The sequence below is a fragment of the Ochotona curzoniae genome, unplaced genomic scaffold (genome assembly GCF_017591425.1).
Source record: "Ochotona curzoniae isolate NIBS_2020 unplaced genomic scaffold, NIBS_Ocur_1.0 contig_21, whole genome shotgun sequence".
NCBI lineage: Eukaryota > Metazoa > Chordata > Mammalia > Lagomorpha > Ochotonidae > Ochotona > Ochotona curzoniae.
In genome coordinates, this window is record NW_024465322.1 from 3,710,887 (window position 1) to 3,730,063 (window position 19,177).

Genomic DNA, 19,177 nt, shown 5'->3' on the forward strand with positions numbered 1-19,177 from the left:
AACTTGTATAGTATTTTTGCTTTTATTATAAAAATGCACACACAACAAAGATTGTCAGTCCGTCACTTCTTGGCTCTGCCTGCGTTCAGCACCTGCTCCTGAGCAGCCTTCTTTGCTTTCACCATCTCGACAAGTTCCTAAAAGGAGAAGAAAAGTGGCGTTCCAATCAGGAATTCGATTTGAAAACAGGTAAATAAATCCAGTGTTAGCAAAATTCCCTGAAATCACGTATTTAGAATAAGCTTCTAGGGCTTTTAGAAAGTTTCTAAAGTTTGTCATTCCTCTTAATAATTCCGGCTCCTGGCCCCATAACTACCAAGACACGGAAATAACAAAAGACACATTTTCCAATTAATAGACAATCCAAGTGCCAGCTACAGAGAAGTCACTGTGTAAGATAACGGAATCTAGGCGCTCAGGTCGCCAACCTTGTATCGTTTCATGCAGTCCTTCTTCGTCCTGCCAGGGACTGCTTCTGCTATTTTTTCCCACCTTTCAGGCGTGTTTACTGGGTAGGTCTTCAAAGCCTGTTCCAGAAGCTTCTGTTCTTCCGTTGTCCAAGGGGTGAAGCCTGTGCATGGACCTGTGGAGGAAGAGTTTGTACTTGGAAGCTTTGTCCTGGCTCTCGGCACGCTTCTCTGAGGAGCCGTTTTGTGCACAGGTGGATCTTGGTGATAAAGTACCCATTTCCATAAGGGACATCTGATACCCACAGAACATTCTAGGAAACCTCTGTGTTACTGGGAGAGAGAGGAAAAGAAACTTGAAATAGGAGACATCCCCCAAGTATTTCAGAGGCTTTTTTGTTGCTGTTCTAGTACAATCCATTCTGTTCTTACCTGACCTTTTTTCATGCCCTAATGACATTTAAAGGCACAGCTCCATTGGACTAATAACTTATAAAGATTTCTGCGAAGTTGGTTCCCTACAGGCTGGGGAACAGAGCTGCCTCACAGAGCAAAGTCTATGCTGATGGCTCACTGGGAGCCATCCTTGTTTACCACTGGCAGGAGGCTTTGCAGCGCTAGGCCAGGTGCAGTGTTTAACCCACTGTGTGGGGTCACTGCTGAACTTGGGTAGCAGTTCCTGCAGGTGGTGTTTCAGCCAAACGTTTGTATCTAACAAAACATAATGCAAGTTTCAGAAGCAAAGACACTTGGCTCCTTAAGGATGCAGCATTTATCACTACTTCTGTAGGTTAACATGTTAAGCAGTGAAAGGCTGATTTGAATATACTAACAGATGAATTACTTCAGACCATGCAATAAATATGCAGTAGCGATAATGTATATTAAAATTACTTTCCTAAAAAGAAAAAAAGGAGGACCTCCTTCAAAACAAGCCACAGAACTCGTGTCTATTTGAAGGCAGACTGGGAGCCCTGCATTCCAGGGAGCCCTCTTACGGTCTAAAACCCCTCAACATAAAAACAGCCAAGCTAACGCCTTGCTCCAACGCTCTGCTACAGCAGAATGACTTTGGCCCTCCACGGTGGGCACCTGTCTGCTAGCTGAAATTTGCTTATAATAATCTAGACCAGGAGTGCTAAAGCTGGGCCTGTCACAAAACAGACAGCTTATCATGTAGTCAGCCTCAAGTCCAAGAACACCATGGGAACCGATCTGCAAGCCATGCCTGAAAGTGGTTCAAGGAAGCGAACCCTTCTAATAAGACCCTCTAACAGGGACCTACAGGGAACAAGATAAGCACAGCCCTTTGTCCAGTGGCACCTGACCTGCAGGAGTGATGGCTAGCTGGGTGAGTCTGCTCGCCTGGACAGGCCTTGTCAGCACACACGGCTCAGCCCGCCTCTCCGCCAGAGAAACACAGGTCAGTTACCTTCAAACCGCTCCGAAGGGGTGGCGTTGTCTGCTTGAGGCACCACTCCGTGTTCTTTCTTAAATTTATCAAAAGCCTTTTTGTTTATGTCATCTTTTTGATGAGGATCTAAGAAATGAAAAAAAAAAATTAATATGTAACAGACCATCTCATGCGGTCTTTCCTTAGTTGCGTTACTTTAAAAATGTCTTGGAGATAAGGTCAAAACCAACCCACCAAGTTTTTGGAGACTCTTTGCTTTGCTAATAACATCTTTGGCAGTTCTTTTGACTCCCGAAGAAGAATGTATGTTCATGTAGTTGGCGATGACTTCCCATCTAGAGCGACCGACAGTCATTTCATAGTAGGAAGGAAAATCAAAAGTCAGTACATTTTTACCACGGACAGGTAACAATGTCTGTGCTCTAAATTAGTGGTCTAATTTTGCTACTATAAATTACTATTCTGGACAATTTTTGCTTTTCATGCATATAAGTCAACTATACATCACTTTATATAACTTGGTATTAGTTTGTGTAAAACCTGACACAGTTTTGTACAAATTAGCAGAAATAAAGCCATACACGCACACTGGGAATGTTAAAACACAGATAAGTTCACTTGGGTGCAGTAGTTTGGAAACCCATTCCACCCTTTTATGCTGGAATTTCAAAATTGGTTTACCAAAATGAATCCATTAATTCCATTTTTCACAAACCTTTCAAAGTGCCATGGCACCTGAGAAAACAGATTCTGAAAAGCACCTTACACTCGCCATGAGCAGAATGAGAGGCCATCTCCCCCAAGCTTTTTGAGGAGCTCCAGCTGGCATGCAGCAGAGAGCGAGAACAGGAAAGGGAGCTACGGTTCACGAAACCCAGCAGCAGGTTCGGTGGACTTGGCCAACGCGCCGTCCACCGCTCCCACCTCGGTAGTTACACGTGCATGTCTGCTGATGGAGTGCAAGACTGGCAAGTATAGCTCACATGGGCTTCACCTCCACGGCACAGGGTCTGGTGCAAAGCCCATCTGTGAAGGTCCTGCTGTGACCGGTGCGTACTGAGAAGACGCATCCTGAACACCAGTACCTTGAGTTTGTCCCGGCAGGGAAGAGGTTCACTGCCTTGATGAGCAGTTGCAGGTCGTCCTCCGACCAGTTTCTGCTGCCACTCCCGCCTCCGCCAGCCGACTTCTCTGCATTCTTGGATGCCTGTCGCATTCGAGCCTCAGCTTCTTCCTTCTCTTTTCTAATCTGCTCGTTTATTTCTTCTATCTACACAAACACCACACGTCAGTCAGGGACTCAGGCCTTGCAGCCTGCGGCTTGTGGTCCTCAGCTGTGTCATCTTCACTCCGACTCTGCCCTTCCCCACTCCCCCCCCATGATGACATCTGCTTTTCACTCTGGCTTCCAGCTGGCCCAGGCTGAGGAAGCAGAACCAACCAGTAGCCTGCCCCACCTGGAAGCTCTGTAGTCCCTGGGCCACTCACACACAAGGCCATTTCAAACATGTACGCTCATATGCCTTGGACCAAGAGTAATCTTACTCTTTCCAAAAAAGCAAATGGTACAGCAAAAAGATCTGTTTTTCCTTCAGGTTCTACCCTTTACACCTATGCTTCTAGTCTATTTCACAATTCATGACAAGAAAAAAAAAACCACCTTCACTTGATGTTCCTGCCTCACTCAACTGCGATCAAGGCACTGTCTTAGAATCCTTTCTCCCCTTCACGCCCCAGGTGAGTCAGCAGGGCCGTGGAACGCCAACTGTGAAGTTCTCCCAATTCCACCATGACTTTAACAGTCCAGACAGTGTCAATTTCTAACTAATCACTTTGCATCTTCGGCTACGTACTGCCCACAGATGCCAGGTTAACAGTATCATGTTGAAGTCTCTGACTTGCAGAGCTGCAGTAATGGAACTGTACTATTACACAACCCCTCAATTTCACTTTGTTCTTCTCAATCAACTTCGTTTCCCGATCCTCTAGAGTTTGTTTTATGACTTGTTTAATTGATGGCTACGGTGGTAACAGTTTTTCCATTTGCTGGTTTACCACTCAGATGGCCACAATGACTAGGTCTGGACCAAACCAAACCCAGGGGCCTAGAACTCTGTTGGGGTCTCCACGGGAAAGGGACCAAGCAGTCGGACCATCTGCTGCTGCTGTCCGTCAGCAGGGAGCTGGGTTGGAAGTAGAGCAGCTGGGACTGAAACCAGCACTCACACAGGATGTCGGCCTCGTAGGCCACGGTTCAACCTGCTGTGCAACACCACCAACCCCTGCTCCATAGTTTTATGGTTCTTGCTGTTTCCCAACCTTGAGTTTAAACACGGTCTTCCAAGGCCAGTTTAAATCTTTCACTGAGCCAACCCGACCACTCACATGCAGACCCAGAACATTCCATCTAGCCAACGGCATTCACTTGCTGGAGCCCTGCATCTTTCCCAGGAGGCCGTTCAGCGTAACTCCTGCTGAACAGTGAGGCTCAATGCATCAGGCACTTCTCCAAGAGCTTTGTTCTAGGGAGCAGATACTCAAATCTGTCCAACTGAAGGCCTGTGCAAATACTGAAGGAATACTTAATGTGCTAACACAAATGCTAAGCGTGATAAACATACACCACTGGTCCCACTTAACACTAAACAGAATGCTCCCTCTTTGCCCTTAGCAACTGTATCAGGCAGTGCAACATCACGCCGGGAGGCTGAGAGCCGACTGACTGCTAGGAGAGGCAGAGAGACTCCCTGTACCTGCTTCTCGAGAGCTGCTTTCCCCTCTTCCTTTGTACAGGACGTGAGCGTTTCATTCAGGCACTGTAAGCTACGGAGGAAATGAGACAGAACAACAAGACAAAGGATGAAACTACTGCTGAGCCCAGAAGATTTCAGCAGGAGTCCTGAGGATATCCACCCACCTTGCTAGTTCCAGCCGATCGCAGAGTTTCTCCACTTCTTCCATCATCTTAACGCGCTCCGCCTCGTTGTCGGAAAAGTGATTCCAGGTCTGGAAGCACAACACGTGACATTTCATCTTGGATCTTCTCCCTCAAAAATGCACCTGACAGAATTCTAGAACCTGCGCTCCTCCAGGAGGTAAGAGAGGTGTCTGCCTAGGCAGCGGGGCCTACACACTTGGGACTCTCCCTTCGCAGGCGCATCAGCACAGAGCTGGACTGGAAGCAGAGAGGTAGGGCTTAGAACCGGGGGCTCAGTCATGGAGGCCAGCGTCCCAGGCTGCGCTCAACCCACTGTGCTGCAGTGCAGGCGCCTGACGTCCATCTGTGCTTCCCATGTGGGCAGCAGGGCCCCACCTGCCTGAGCCATGTACTGCTCCCCACGGTGCACACCAGCCAGAAGCTAGGTGGAAAGCAGAGCCAGGACCCCAAGGAAACGGGATGCGGGCAGCCCCAGATGCCCGCCCACGGCTGAACTTGACAAGATGGCACAATCCAAAGGGAGATATTAGCAGACATTCTTGTTTCATTCCTTAAGCAGCCAAGGTGACAAGGCTGGGCCAAGGACGACACTGAGCACGTCACGTGGATCTCCCAAGTGTGCAGAGACTACACACGTGGGTCAGCTGCTGCTGCTTTCCCAGGTGCGCTAGCAGTGAGCCTGACAGTGCGTGGAACAGCAAAGACCTGAACTGGTGCCCAGAGGAGACACTGGCATTGCAGATGGCAGCTTAACGTGCAGCACCACAACGCCGGCCACGCTCCAATGCTGCCTTTACCATAAAAGTTTCTCCAGGCTTTGAAAGCACTGTTGGCTTTCTTCCTGTGTGTGTGGTCACTCCTCTGTTGGCACCTTAAGCACTAGGTCGTCAGGGTCCTTCTCTACATGCCCGTCCCTAGCCACGGAGTGCTGATCTAATCACAGGTTTGTGGCCTGGTGCCATTACGACGTGGACGAGCAGCGAAATATTTTGTTGTAAGACATGTAGGAAGCATTCACATACTTGCTGAGTTGAACTACGATGATAAAACACAGTGTTCTCTGAGTGGCAATGTATATTTTAAACTTCACTCATTCTTTGATTTAATGCCATTTAATAAGGAACAATACTGTTCTCTGAATCTACCAGTTTAAAATGTAAGAACATCTCTTGGACAAAGTTACATTTCCAAACTTTTGGGGTATTTGAAAATTACTAGCACTCACCAAAATGACAAACATTTCCTTAAGTAAAAATGAGGTCTTTTCAGTTCCTAAAAATGAATAACTTTGAAATCTTTCTAAAATGAAAATTCATTTTCCACTGTTAGGAAGCAAATAGTAAAACCAAATTGTGGGGCTGGCATCGTGGCTCAACGGGCTAACCCTCTCCCTTCAAGCACCGGATCCTATATGGGTGCTGTTTTTAGTACTGGCTGTTCCACTCCACTGTCCTGGGCTTGTGGCCTCAGAAAACAGCAGAGAATGGCCCATGTGCTTGGAACCCTGCACGTGCATGGGAGACCTGGAAGAATTCAAGCTTCAGGTTGGCTCAGCTTGAGCTGCTGTGGCCGTTTGGGGACTGAATCAGCAGATGGAAAATCTTTCTGTGTGTCTCTCCTTCTCCCTGTAAACCCACCTTTCAAATAAAAATAAATCTTTACAAAGCAAAAAACACAAGGCACCAGTGGGCTGGTGTCGCCAACAAATCACTGGCCAAGGGGTGTGGCGGAGGGGGCTGCTGGCCTGGGACAGAAGCACAGGGAGAGGGGGAGACCCACAGGGGACGGGGAGAGCTCCCTGCAGTCCGTGTGCCGAGCGTACCTGCGTCCCAACCAGAGAAAGCAAGCACAAAGACACTGCTGGGACAGGGACGTGGAAGCACAGACTTGAGTATCGGGATATAAATGCCGACTGAATACTGATCTGGGTTGGTCAGTTCAGCAAAAGTTACTTTAAAAGCACATTTGCATTTGAGGTGAAACGCATGCACCTGTTTCCTGATGTGTGCACAGCGACGTACCTTGCACGAGTTTCGAAGCTTCTGCCGTTCCTTTTTGATGGCTTTTTTTTGGATCTCTTTCTCCTTCTTTGCCAACAATGCTTGTTGCCGGACTTCTTCCTCTTCCTTCTCCTTAGCTAACCGGGCAGCCTCTAATTCAGCTTGTCTTTGCTTTAAAAAAATAAGGAGTAAGAGTAAAATCATCTCCAGAAGAAAAGCAGACTTTCCCAATGCTGCATCATTTGACTCAGAAAAGGCAATTTTTTAAAAAGTTAAGTTGGAGGAGAACAATGCCATGAGCTGCTGGACCCTGAAGGCCGACCTGGGAAAGGCAGCTCACTGTTTTACAACACATGCTGGACAATGCAAAACAGACATGCCAGAACTCAGCATGGTATTAGAGACATGGGTGGGAAATGACGTTTTTCCACAGTAAGAATCGGTGGGAAGGAGGCTCTGATTGAATGAATCAGCTGTCAGGATGTGTTCCCATAACACCCACATTGTAAGTTTGGAGAAGCAGATGCAAAGTTGAAAGCCTTTGAACATTTGAAGTCCAACTTGAGCAATTATCATCTTACTTTTTCCTTAGCGTCTTGCTCCTTCCGTTTTGCTTCTGCCTTTGCTCTCTTCTCTGCTTCTTTCTTGGCTTTTTCCTCTTCCTTGAATTTTTTTATCCTGGGGTCACAGCTATACGCATTGTCTACCAAGAGAAGTTCAGCCCGTCAGTCTCTAACATATAACTAAGGAACTGGAAAACAAACAGCCATGGTGAGTATACCAACCAACCAACGTTCGTATTCTGTTCATTTCTTCTTTTTTTCTTTGTGCCCTGGTTGCTCTGTTCTGCTTTTCAATCCATCTCCTCTCATCACGACTAGAAAACAGAAAATACGAACGATAAGCAAACTGTGGATAGAACGTATTCTTGGAAAGCACAAGACTTTACACACTTTGTGTGCATAAGGCTAATGATGCTGCGCTGTTCCTCCTGGCAGAGTGGTGGCATCGGGTGTTCTTGGCTAATGCTCGGGATACTGCTGAAGAACCCCTCTCCTCACAGCGAGAACAAAATCAAACCCAGGTCAAGCAGTGGCAGGAGAGAGAACTTCCTGAACGAACAGTCATACTTCCTTCTTAAGCAGACGCCACCCAATAACTTTTTGGCCTCATCTGGCTTAACTTCTGACATTCCACAATACCAAGTGTCAGCAAACTCATTAATAAAAAATATGTACAAAGAGAAAATACAAAAGGAAACATGTGGCAATCAAAGAAGCAAATCAACAATTTCATGTCCGGGTGCGATTCACACATACCATTCCGCCTTTTCCTTTTCTTCTTCATCTAGATAAGAGAATTCTCTCCAAGAATCAAAATTATACCTAGTTTAGACAGAAATGAAACCAAGACAAAAAGTTGGAGAAAAACAAAACGTGAAGAGGCAACGATGACAAGCACCCGGGTAGGCTTTAGGGGGTTGCCCTCCCCTCCTTTTTGGTACTGGACTCTCGGATTAAGCTCTCTTGAACCGCCCCACGCCCTTCACCCTTTCAATGAAACTGCATTTGGTATGCAAGTTTTCCCACCTTCATCTTTGCTAGTCTGTCACTGTCAAGCCACAAGGTCACTGGAGGAGTGATCAGGTAAGAATAACTACTGCACAGCTGACAGAACCAAATCTTATTTCTGTTTCACAGTGGTAAGAATGCTTTCATATTTACAGGAGATTGAATGAGAAGACGCAGCACATACAATGTCTGGTAAATACTCAACTTTTGATAGTGTGCTTGACATGACAGCCATCTTTATTAACAGAAAACAGAAGGGGAAAAAATCATAGAAGTTTAACCGTCACATAGAAAATGACCAGAATTATGTCAACCCCTTCTTTCATTTTCTTTCACACTGCTTTTGTTCAATGGAATGCCATCCATGCCCTAACTCATGTGATCAAGTATTCACTGAACATTTCACTCTTAAAAAAATGGCAGCAGAGAAACAGTGGATTCACTTACCAGAAAGAATAAAATGCATCTACATCTTCAAATGAGGAATTCATGTCACCAAGTTTAGGGACATTTTTTTTATTTGACCATCTGAAATATTAAAAGCAAAATTCAGCTCACAAGCCCCTTTTTTCCTTATTTATTTTAAAACATTTACTCATTTTTACTGGAGAGGCAGATTTATAGAGATTTAAGATTTAAGAGATAGATCTTCTATCTGTTGTATTTGCCCCCTAAAAACCCCAATGGCCAGAGCTGAGCCAATCCCAAGTTTCCTCTGGGTCTCCCACATGGGTGCAGAGACGCCCTAGGATTTGGACCATCCTCCACTGCTTTTCCAGGCCATGAGCAGGAAGCTGACACCAAAGCTGGCACCATATGGGTTTCGGTGATTGAAGGTGGAGGATCAGGCTGTTTAGCCATGGTGCTGGGCCCTCGAACTGTTTACATTCTATAAGCAAAGCTCTCTGGAGTCGTGACTATAGATTCTGATCAGGGACCAGCATGGACAGCACATTCGCCTGATCCTCTGCTTACAGCCCTGGCATCCCAAATGGGTGCCAGTTAGTGTCCTGGCTGCTCCACTTCCCATCCAGCTCCCTGCTTGTGGCCTGGGAGAGCAGTCAAGGTCGGCCCAAAGCCTTGGGACCCTGCATGTACGTGGGAGACCCGGAAGCAGCTCTGGGCTCCTGGCTTTGAACTGGCTCAACTCCAGCAGGCGCAGGCATTTGGGGGAGTGAACCAGCAGATAGAAGAAGATCTTTCTTTGTCAATCTGTGTTTCCAATGAAAAGAAATAAATCTTTTTTAAAAAAGAAAAGAAACTCTGATCAGAAGAGGAGGTCCTCACTCACCTGGAATTCCTTTCAAACACAGGGGAAAACACTTCAAAGAAATTGTCCTTTGCTTCACTTTTCGAAGGAACAGAGTTGTCAAAAGTGGGGTCAACGCTGTTGAACGCTCGTCTTTTCACGGGATCAGACAACATTTCATAAGCTGAGGAAACAAAGGTGCAAGGTCATGGACCATGACTTCACTCGCCTTTTGTTTTGACCTCCAACAAGACTAATATCCTCCCCTCTTTCAGAATAGTTGTCAAGTTTCTTTCTTTCTTTCTTTCTTTCTTTTTTAAGTTGTCAAGTTTCACATGTAAATATTTGTGTTTGTGAGGGAGGAAGAATTTAGCTTAAGGAACAGTTTTTGCACTCCTGGATACGCATGTCCTTAACTCCCTTTTACAGCTAAATATTCATCTTTCAGGAAAGTACATGATTCTAGAGAACATGGGATTTCTAGAAATTCACTGTTAGACTTCTGGACTGTGACTGTAAAAGATGGAAGGATGTCAGATTTCCCAAGTGACCCCAGAAGGGTAAGTCTGAAGGATACATACAGTTTTTAGAAATTACCATCAAAACACATTTAGGGGAAAAAAAAAATCACAGTCAAGGCAACATTGATGACAACGGCTATGGAAACGGCCATAAATAGTTGTTCTTAATTTATAACTAGCAAAACACGTAACAGCAGCATCGGAAGAGGGAAAAGGTTGGTCCCTGGGCAGGAAAGGCACCCCGGAAGCCTGTTAGATGCTGACTCTGATGGGCAGGGGAGCGAGGGGCCCAGCGTGCATCTCTAACAGCTAGCCACCTGCTGTCTCCTGATGCTGTGGGTGGGGGCGCGACTCTGGGGCTCTGGGGAGAAGACTAAAAATAATCTGATGTAAAATGCATGGGACAGTTGATCCACCCACAGCAGGCAGTCCTAGCAATTCTTAAATTCTTTGAGATTCCCAGCTCTCCGCTTACCTTTAGTTATGCAAGTGAAGTAGTCATTGTCACCTTCTTTGATTGGCTCACCAGCTGCTTTCCGTTTGTCTGGGTGATGTTTTAAAACCATTGCTTTATCTACAAAACAATTCGTCATTTTAGGCAGCAAAATGGAAACTAAAGAGAGACCAAATAGAAACCATTTCTAGCACATCATTTCCAAAATCCTAATGCCACCTAACAGTCCTTCCCTTCTCCACGGATGCGAGAGGTATCCTCTATCAGAGTCAATTTTACCAAGGCTTGCTTCAAACCGAGCCTTGGCCTGGACTATTTTTAAAAATGGGTATGTGTTTTTAATATATCTGATGTCAACTTCTCCAAAGTACTAATTTTTTCACTTTTTTCCTTCATCTAGTCTTAACTCTTTCCCAGTTAACTTCTTTATTACCTACACAAAAATGTATTTCTTGGGCCCAGTGCTGTGATATAGTGGGTAAAGCTATCTGCAGTACCAGCATCCCATACGGGCACTGGTTCATGTCCCAGCCGCTCCATTTCCAACCCAGCTCCCTGCTTGTGGCCTGGGAAAGCAGTTGAGGACAGCCCAAAGCCTTGGGACCCTGCACCCATGTGGGAGACCTGGAAGAAGACTCCAGGCTCCTGGCTCCAGATTGCCTTACCTAGGACAGAAGATCTTCCTCTCTGTATATCTGACTTCCAATAACACACACATACACACGCACACATTTAACAAGGTGAGAGCTTTTCTGTAGGCTTGGAATACACCACAGGAACTCAAAGGATGTTAAACACTATTGCAGTTAAGTTTTGATTACGTTTGTTGTATCAATAACCACAGACTTCAAACACTAAATGGGCAATTCTGCTTCTGGACTGAAGTGTGAACACAGTACGTAGGAACCATGTATTTTTATAGTGATGGAGGTAACAGAATGACAACTTCCTTTTGAGTAAACAAACCTGGTGATACAAGCTTTTGGCTGCAGAACAGTCAAAATTAATTTCTATTATGCCAATGAAAATGTGACAGAAGCAAATGTAGGCATCTTTTAGAATTCATTAAGTATCTTAAATGTTTACAGGAAGAAATCAGGATTGAGGAATTTATCTTAAAACATCAATTATTTCGATAGAGTTAAAACATTCCTAATTCATAAAATTACGTGTTGGAACACATTTGGTATTGGTATGCTATTTTCTGATAGAATAAGGCTTTGCAAATAGTTTTTCGTGCCAGCTGAACTTTCTGGACATTTATGTATACCACATGACTGTTCATACACATCTATATGTTTGCCTAAAAAAATCATGGCAACCTTTTAAGAAATCCAATCATGGGTTTAAAATACTATAATAAATTCCTCCACTTTATGAAAAAATATTTCTTATGATTTCCATAAATGTCACCATTAATGGAGAACATTCTGGGTTTATCACTGATACTAAGTCTGAATTAGCATTTTCACCATCAGTTCTTGCTCCGTCACCCTCCCAAGTACACGATTTTATTTTCTCAACTGGTCTGGACTCCCTACTCCCCTTCCAGAAGGCCACCGTTTTACCTCCTCTGACCTCAATATCCATTCTCTCCAGTGGAAGGCAGCACGTCCTCCTAGGATACAACAGGCAAGGAATCACCTCCACCTCTCACACTTCACTCATCGGAAGAATCGACTACAGAAGGAGGTATGCCCATGGGAACGAAAAAGGGTAAGACACGGAGGTTCATCCGGGAGTGGGGTTCTAGAAAGCATATTATGAGTGGGTTCCCAACACTTTTCTCCCCAGATTTTTTTTTTCTAATAGATTTATTTTTTTATTTGAAAGATGGCTCTCTGTGTTCACTTTTGCAGCACATCTGGTAAATTAGGAAAGGTGGAGTTACAGAGGAAGAGAAAGCAAGTGCTTCCATCTGCTGATTCACTCCCCAGTGGCCACAACAGCCAGAGCTGAGCAGATCTGAAGCCAGGAGCCAGGATCTGGGCCTCCCACGTGGGTGCAGGGTCCTAGGACTTAAGCTGTCCTTTGCTCTTGCTTTCCCAGCTGGACAGCAAGTGCAACGGCCAGGACTTGAACCAGTGTCCATTCAGGATGCCTGCACCATAGGCAGAAGCTTAACGTGCTACACCGTGGTGCTGGCCCCATTTCCCCAATTTCTACCATCAACTAAGTCCTAGGATTCAGGATTCCAAACTAGCATGCAAAAGCTCAAACAACCAGGCAGCACCCCCTAACAGCAGCTGCCATACGTTAGGGAGAGGCAAAGCTTGCCGTGGGAGACTCGCCCACCCTGATCCCTCACCTCAAGAGCTCACACACAAAGCTACAGGGAAAGGTACTCTGTGCTATGGCAGTTAGGAGCAGTTCACACTCTCACACATGCTGTCCCGCTGGCAAAGGATAACATTTCCTGTACCAAACGGCACCACTCACTTGTTGTACAGTCCCCAAGTACTTACGAGCTGCTTTGATCTGTCTCTGGGTAGCTTTATATCTTACGTGGCCAAGACCAAGAACCGCATAATGATCTTGGTTCTGCAAAGGACAAAAAGGCAGCCAAGGTTGAAATGGAGCGATGCGGAACAGATGCTATGCTTTGTGTTCTAGCCCCTCCCTCCCATTCCCCAAATCCCATGTCTCCCCAAGTGACACTTCCGTACTAGGAACGTAGCATGAGGCTTTGTCGGCAGGCAATTTTGGGAAATCTGAACTATTACTTAGCTTTCACAATCATCTGTATGCAAATAAACTTAACACTCCAAGAAATGTGGCAATTAAAAAAAAAATAAACAGAGTCTGCTGCTGCAATCTATCATTTTCCAAATGCACCTGTCAACAGGTACAGCCACCAACATCTAGCACACAGGGAAGGATTACAGCACTCCCCCAGGACGGGCTGGCGCACAGGGGCAGCTTTGGAGGCGTCAGGCAGTTAATGTGGTGGGGGCTGCAGGCTGGGTGGGAACTGTCCAAGAACCCCCCGCCTTCCCGGGATGGGAAGGGCCTGATGGCACATTCTGCTTCGGCCAGGCCAACATCAGAGGGAACTCAGAAGCGGAGGCAGAAAGTGTAGCGAAGGGCTCCTGGCTCCCAGCTGTGCATCAGCTCAGCTCCTGCCAAGTGGGGAATGAACCAGCACATGGAAGAGCTTCGTCTCTCCCTCTCTCTGTGTAACCCCACCTTTCAAACAAAAATAAATTCAGTATTTTTCTGTTGTTACTTGCAAAATGCTTCCAAGTAGTGCTGGGAACGCTCAGGGTTGTTTTTTCTGACTTCTCACCCCTTCCTGGTTACACGCCTCCCGCCACTTGGCCTTGCAGCTTCGGGCTGATTCCAAACTCCCCCACCTCACAAGGCGTCCACCTTGGAATGCTACTCCTCCCTTATCCACTGCAGGCCATCCGCACTCTCCCTTAACTGTCTACCTGACCTACTCGATGCTCAGTCTTCCATCACCCCTCTCTGCCGGACATTTCCTGCCACGTGTTCTTGGTTGTGCCCTGGTCTGTCGGCTCACTCAATGATAAGCTTCAAACGAGCAGTGACACGAGGACCCTTCAAAGAGCTCACAGGAAGAATGCTTTGGTGAAAAAAAATGTTTTTTAAGCTCATGGATTTCTGTAACCTTTTTGGAAGACACCTTATAACGTTTTGTTTAGCACAGTACCTATAAACACTTAGAAGTGTCTGGGTGGCTGGTGGTGGAGTGCTGCAGCTTAAGCTGCCACCTGCAAGTCTGGCATACCATGTCGGAGCCCTGCTCATGTGCCTGGGGACACAGCAGAGGATGGTCTAAGCAGCCCCCGCAAGCCCCATGCTAGATGGATCTGAATTCCTGGTTCCTGCCTGGCCCCAGCCTGGCTCTTGTGGCCATGTGGGGAGTGAATCAGCAGATGCAAGATTTCTGTCACCCACAGTGCCTTGGGTCATGGGTGTCATGGTTCCTATTTAATGAGCTGATTAACACAACATGTGCATTACCTTGCCCTGATGCCATCCACTCCTTTCCACACCAACGTCTTCTTCCTCTTCCACATTGTTCTTAACATTCTCAACGCCACCTCCTTAAGCTACTACCCCCTGTGGTTTGTATAACCCAGCTCTGGGAGATGTTTCTACTCCCCTCTTACCAGATCACTTCCTAATCTTCCTTCAACTCACTGCATCTTACGCCTTCCCAATCTTTTTACAAGCACTGCTTTCAGTCACACTTATCTCTTGTTTGCCAAATCCAGTGCCTTGAAATTTTCTCACGCTCTTTGATGGACTTTGATTTAAAACAGTGAAGCTGGAGACTCGGATTCCTTCTGGAGACTTCCTTTCCTCCTTAGTTTCTATAGGAGTGCAGTGCTTGGTGGCCGCTAAAGTTTTGTTGAAATAACAATGGCTTTTGTTTTTTTCAACTTCTTTCAGCCACCCTTTGCTCTGTCTCCTCTTCCAGTCACTTAAACATCCATGTTCTTTAATGTTCATTTTACTCATTAAAAAAAATTTTTTTTTTGGAGAAACAGAATATGCATGTGCGAAAAAGTATAGGATTGCTCCCAATGGCTAAGTCACCCCACAGATGTCACAACAGCTGGCACTGGGCCTGGAGGAAGCCAGAAACTGAAAATTCACTCCAAACAAACCTGCCACATGCCCAGCAAGGGTCCCAAGTGCTTGAGCCATCACCCGCACTGGTAAGCAGCTGGAATCGGACGTGGGGCAGGGAGTTGATTACAGCACTTGGCTGTGGAATGTGAACTGTCAGGATAACCACCTGCCTCACTTCTTTTAGCTTGAAATTGACAATGCCAATATAAAACTTTTGAGTGCATCTTTAAGTAGCTTTACACATGAACCTTCATTTTTTTTTATCCTGCAAACTCTTTAAGAGATAGAATCCCTATTTTCTAACATTTATCACATATCAAGCACTCAGGGCTTTTAGTTATTTACTTGCAAAGGAGAGATAGAACTATGCCCAAATGTTGATTTCCTCCCCAGATGCCTGCAACAGCTAAGGCCGGGGCCAGGCCAAAGTCCAGAGCCCAGACCTCGAGCAGGGTGGCCCGCACAGCTGGCAGGCAGCCAAGAACTTACACCTGCTACCCCACAGCTTGTAAAGCCAGCAGGAAATGGGAACGGGAAGCTGACACAGCATTCCCATTCAGGCATCCCGACCTAGGAGCTGGCTGCCCCAGTAACATCCTAACCCTTATGCCAAACAACCGCCCTGCTGTGTGTATACACGAACTGGGATCCTTTGAGCTCTCTGCACTAGAGACGGAGTCCAAACACAGAGACGTGTGGTCATTTTCTCTCAGGGTCCCAGTGCAGAAAAGAGCAGGTCGAATCTGGGCACTCCGACTCCACAGCACGCACAGTATGGCAGCAGCGCCAACAACTCCAGCGTTACACTCGTCTGTCTACATCCCTCTGCCTGATGCCATTCAATCCCTCACCATCTCAGCTACTGCCAACCTGCCGATGACTTCTAGAAAGGGACCCTCTCTGATGTTACACCTGGACAGGACACAGCATGGCACAAGCACACGGCTTTGCTCTGTCTCCCAGGGCTGTTCTGACCTCACACCGGAGCAGGTCAGGCCCGCGGAAAGGCTAGAGGGCTTCTAAACACCTTCTTCCTCGGGTACCACAAAGTCAGTGTTGGCAAGACCTGTCATTTCCACCCCCAAAAGAAGCCACGCTGCTGTTCCCTCCTCTAAATACAGGTGCACTTCGGTTCACACTGTCACGGGGAGGGGAACGTTACTTTTCCAGCAGGGAGCTGTCTCCTCCACCAGTGCCGAGCAATCTTCTGTACTGCTCAGAGAATCACTGTTCCAAAATTAGCTTGGAAACTCCTGGCGTCTCCCTACTGTACCAGAAATAACATTTCCTTTTAAACTCCTTTCTTAGCATGCCACGAAAAAGGGACACGAGTGCGCGTGGTCTGGAGCGCCTTCCCCATCACCCCGCTGCACCGGCCCTACTCCTCTGTGAAGCCCAGAGGGTAGCCCGTATTCTCGTACCCTTGTGTCCCTGCTGCCTTTTCTTTCTGCACCAACTGCCATTCATATCCTTGTAAGACCATCTTGAACGTGTGTGTGTGTGTGTGTGAGAGAGAGAGAGAGAGAGAGAGAGAGAGAGAAAGAGAGAAGAGAGAGGGAGCGAGCATGCAAGAGCAGCTTCCCCAGATTTCTGTTGAACAGACAGTATCCTACGCTGGACACCACCCCATTCAAGGCTTGGCGACACGGAGCTTCAACACGGTTCCCTTCTCCATCCACCCCAAAGCACGGTTCGCTGAAACTCCTGAGAAAGCTGCTTTGATCTGCACAGATGCCGGGGCGCTCTCACCTTCCAGTCTTTGGGGTCAAGGGTTTTCAGCATGGGGAACTCTTCCAGCTGCGGCTCTTCATCTTCTGATTCCTCTGATAACTCTTTCTTATCCTCCAGTTCCTGAAAAGAGGCAGAAGCATTTCTGTTTCTCCTCTTAACAAAAGCTTCAAACCATCTTCCCACAGGTTCAACCGGACAGAGTGTTGAGGCTGTGATTGAAAGTGTGAAGAGAGGCTTCAATGCATTGCACGGAACACATCTGCTTCAAGACAACAGACTTTCTCAGGAAATAAGAGCAAAAAACACAGTGACTTGAAACCGGGCCATTAAGGCCATGACTCAGTCATCCGCATTACATGGCGATTGGCAAGCAACCACAGTGTCCTAGGGTTTGTGGGGAATTCATTTACTTTCTTCCAAATCAAACATCTGGGTTTACAGTATATTTAACCATTCACCTTACAAAGCCTGCACCATGTGCACAGTTAAGTCCGTACTTTCCCGAGGCAATGAAAGCAAGACAAGGATAAAGCCACAGAGAATGACACAGTGTTACCAACAGCTGGCCCCGGCAAACAAAATTTCAAATTTCCAATCTCAAGTTGAAACAGCTCTTAAAGTTTTAAGGATTCACTAACAACGATCTCCTTCCTCCTGGACCCAGGTGGTTTTCCAAGCAGCTCAAGGGGCGTGCCCATGTGCTGTAGTGGCACCAGCTCTGGATCCGATGCCCGAGGCCTCAGGTGTGCGTGTGGGTCAGACACACAGTGGCTGACTGTTTTGAAATGACTCAAAGATGCCTTCAACTACAATACGGGCGTTAACTCACTGTGCAACTGCCCACCAGCCATCCAAGAGCTCACCTGCATCAAACTCCTACTGCAAAACAGTGAAGTTTCCTTTCCCACCTAATGGCCAGTGTACTCAAAAGCACACCCACCCACCCCGACCTCCCCAAGTTTGAACTAGGTTGGGAAATGAGGATCTACTCAATCCGAGCACATTCCCGCCTGACTACGTGGGCGTGGCTTTGAAAAGCTGCCTTTAACTCCTTTCCCTCTGGTAAGGGGATCCAGGGGTGCACAGAAACCCCAACCTTCACAGGCACGCTCACCAGAAACCTTCAGGCCTGGGGGTGAAGGCAAACGCTGGACGCTTACAGGGACCCAGGACTGTCCCCCGGGGCTGCAGCCAAGGCAAGCTGCACCTGCCGTGACTCCCTTTCAAACTCTACACGAAGATGGGAAGGGAGGTTTTTCCTCACACCATGCAGAGCCCACACTGCTCGAGCCAAGGGAGTTGGGGGGCAAGGCAGGTGTTTAAATGGGGCTCTGGGTAGCACGGTGGTGGACGAGCCCAGCACGTGGAGGTGTTTGTCTCTGCCCCGAGATCAAGGAGCAGCTCCCAGGGATCTCGCTGGGGACGCCGGAGAATTCGCACCCGCCCAGCCGGCGATCGTGACTGCACCAGGAACACGCCTCTGCCCCCTCTCCCATCACCCTCCACCCAAACTGCAGCGCCAGGGACCACAGGGCTCTCCCAGGCAGCGGGGACGCGGGCGGCTGGGCACGCACCGGAGGTCAGCGCGCGGGTGATGGCGGTGCCCCGGCCCTCGGCGGCACTCGGCAGCAGCAGCATGATGGCGCAGCGGCTCACGTCCCCGGAGCAGGGCGCTCGGCGACTCCTCCGCGTCTACCTGCTCCCCGCCCGAGCCTCGCGCCTGGGCTCCACGACGCCCACGAACCGGCGCATGGACACGACCGCTAAGCACTTCCGGGATGGCTCCGGCGTGGTGGTGAGCTCACCCCGGCCTGCGTGTGCGGCGGCCTGGGTCCTGCCCTGACTCCCGTCCGGCCAGAGACAGGCGCGCACGGAAAAACGGTTCCTACGCTCATCAGTTCCTCCTGCTCCCCTCCCACATAAGGATTATTTTCCTGATCCAGGTGAAATGGGGTTAAGAACTTCGACAAGTAATTCTTTTTTTGAGGGCCTGATTCTTCGTTTGTCAAGCTGAAGCTCATCGCCGAGTTTCCCCTTCGCTCCACTTGTATAAATGGAAAAGAGAAAGCAATGAGCTAGTATTGACAATGACGCGTAAATTCCTATAGAAGAAAATCTCGTGAGTTTGTGTATACTTTGATAATATGACAGCAATTAACAGTCACTGTGTTGTGATTCATGAAGCCATATCCTCTCTTATAATACTCATCTGGAGAAAAAGCTGCCTTTATTTATTTTTATTGGAAAGGCAGATATACAGAGAGGAGGAGAGACAGAGAAGAACATTTTG

General features: G+C 47.4%; 1 protein-coding gene across 3 annotated transcripts; it reads right to left on the reverse strand.

The window, feature by feature from the left end:
* Positions 1-2: 2 nt before the first annotated feature.
* DNAJC2 (DnaJ heat shock protein family (Hsp40) member C2) lies at positions 3-18,657 on the reverse strand. Of its 3 annotated transcripts, none has more exons than XM_040971231.1 (17): positions 18,462-18,657; positions 16,906-17,096; positions 13,020-13,095; positions 10,576-10,674; positions 9,622-9,763; positions 8,778-8,858; positions 8,079-8,144; positions 7,545-7,636; positions 7,341-7,462; positions 6,781-6,930; positions 4,739-4,827; positions 4,575-4,644; positions 2,907-3,091; positions 2,056-2,156; positions 1,840-1,947; positions 429-583; positions 3-137 (listed from the first exon to the last, which is right to left on the reverse strand). In XM_040971231.1, exons 1-17 carry the CDS (start codon positions 18,523-18,525, stop codon positions 63-65), a joined length of 1,866 nt encoding a protein of 621 aa, XP_040827165.1. In that variant the 5' UTR covers positions 18,526-18,657; the 3' UTR covers positions 3-62. The 3 variants fall into 3 exon arrangements, with proteins under 3 accessions (XP_040827165.1, XP_040827167.1, XP_040827166.1); XM_040971233.1 differs by having other exon boundaries at positions 16,906-17,007; positions 18,462-18,540; XM_040971232.1 differs by lacking the exons at positions 4,575-4,644; positions 4,739-4,827.
* Positions 18,658-19,177: the final 520 nt, after the last annotated feature.

Bases quoted from the DNA above. Each gene is read 5' to 3' on its own strand.
- DNAJC2 (XM_040971231.1), bottom strand. From the start codon at position 18,525: ATGCTGCTGCTGCCGAGTGCCGCCGAGGGCCGGGGCACCGCCATCACC. The intron at 10,675-13,019 runs GTAAGTACTTGG...ATTGTTTTGTAG, and splicing joins GAGACAGATCAAAGCAGCTC to ATAAAGCAATGGTTTTAAAA. The intron at 3,092-4,574 runs GTACAGGGAGTC...GTGTTTGTGTAG, and splicing joins AAGCAGCTCTCGAGAAGCAG to ATAGAAGAAATAAACGAGCA.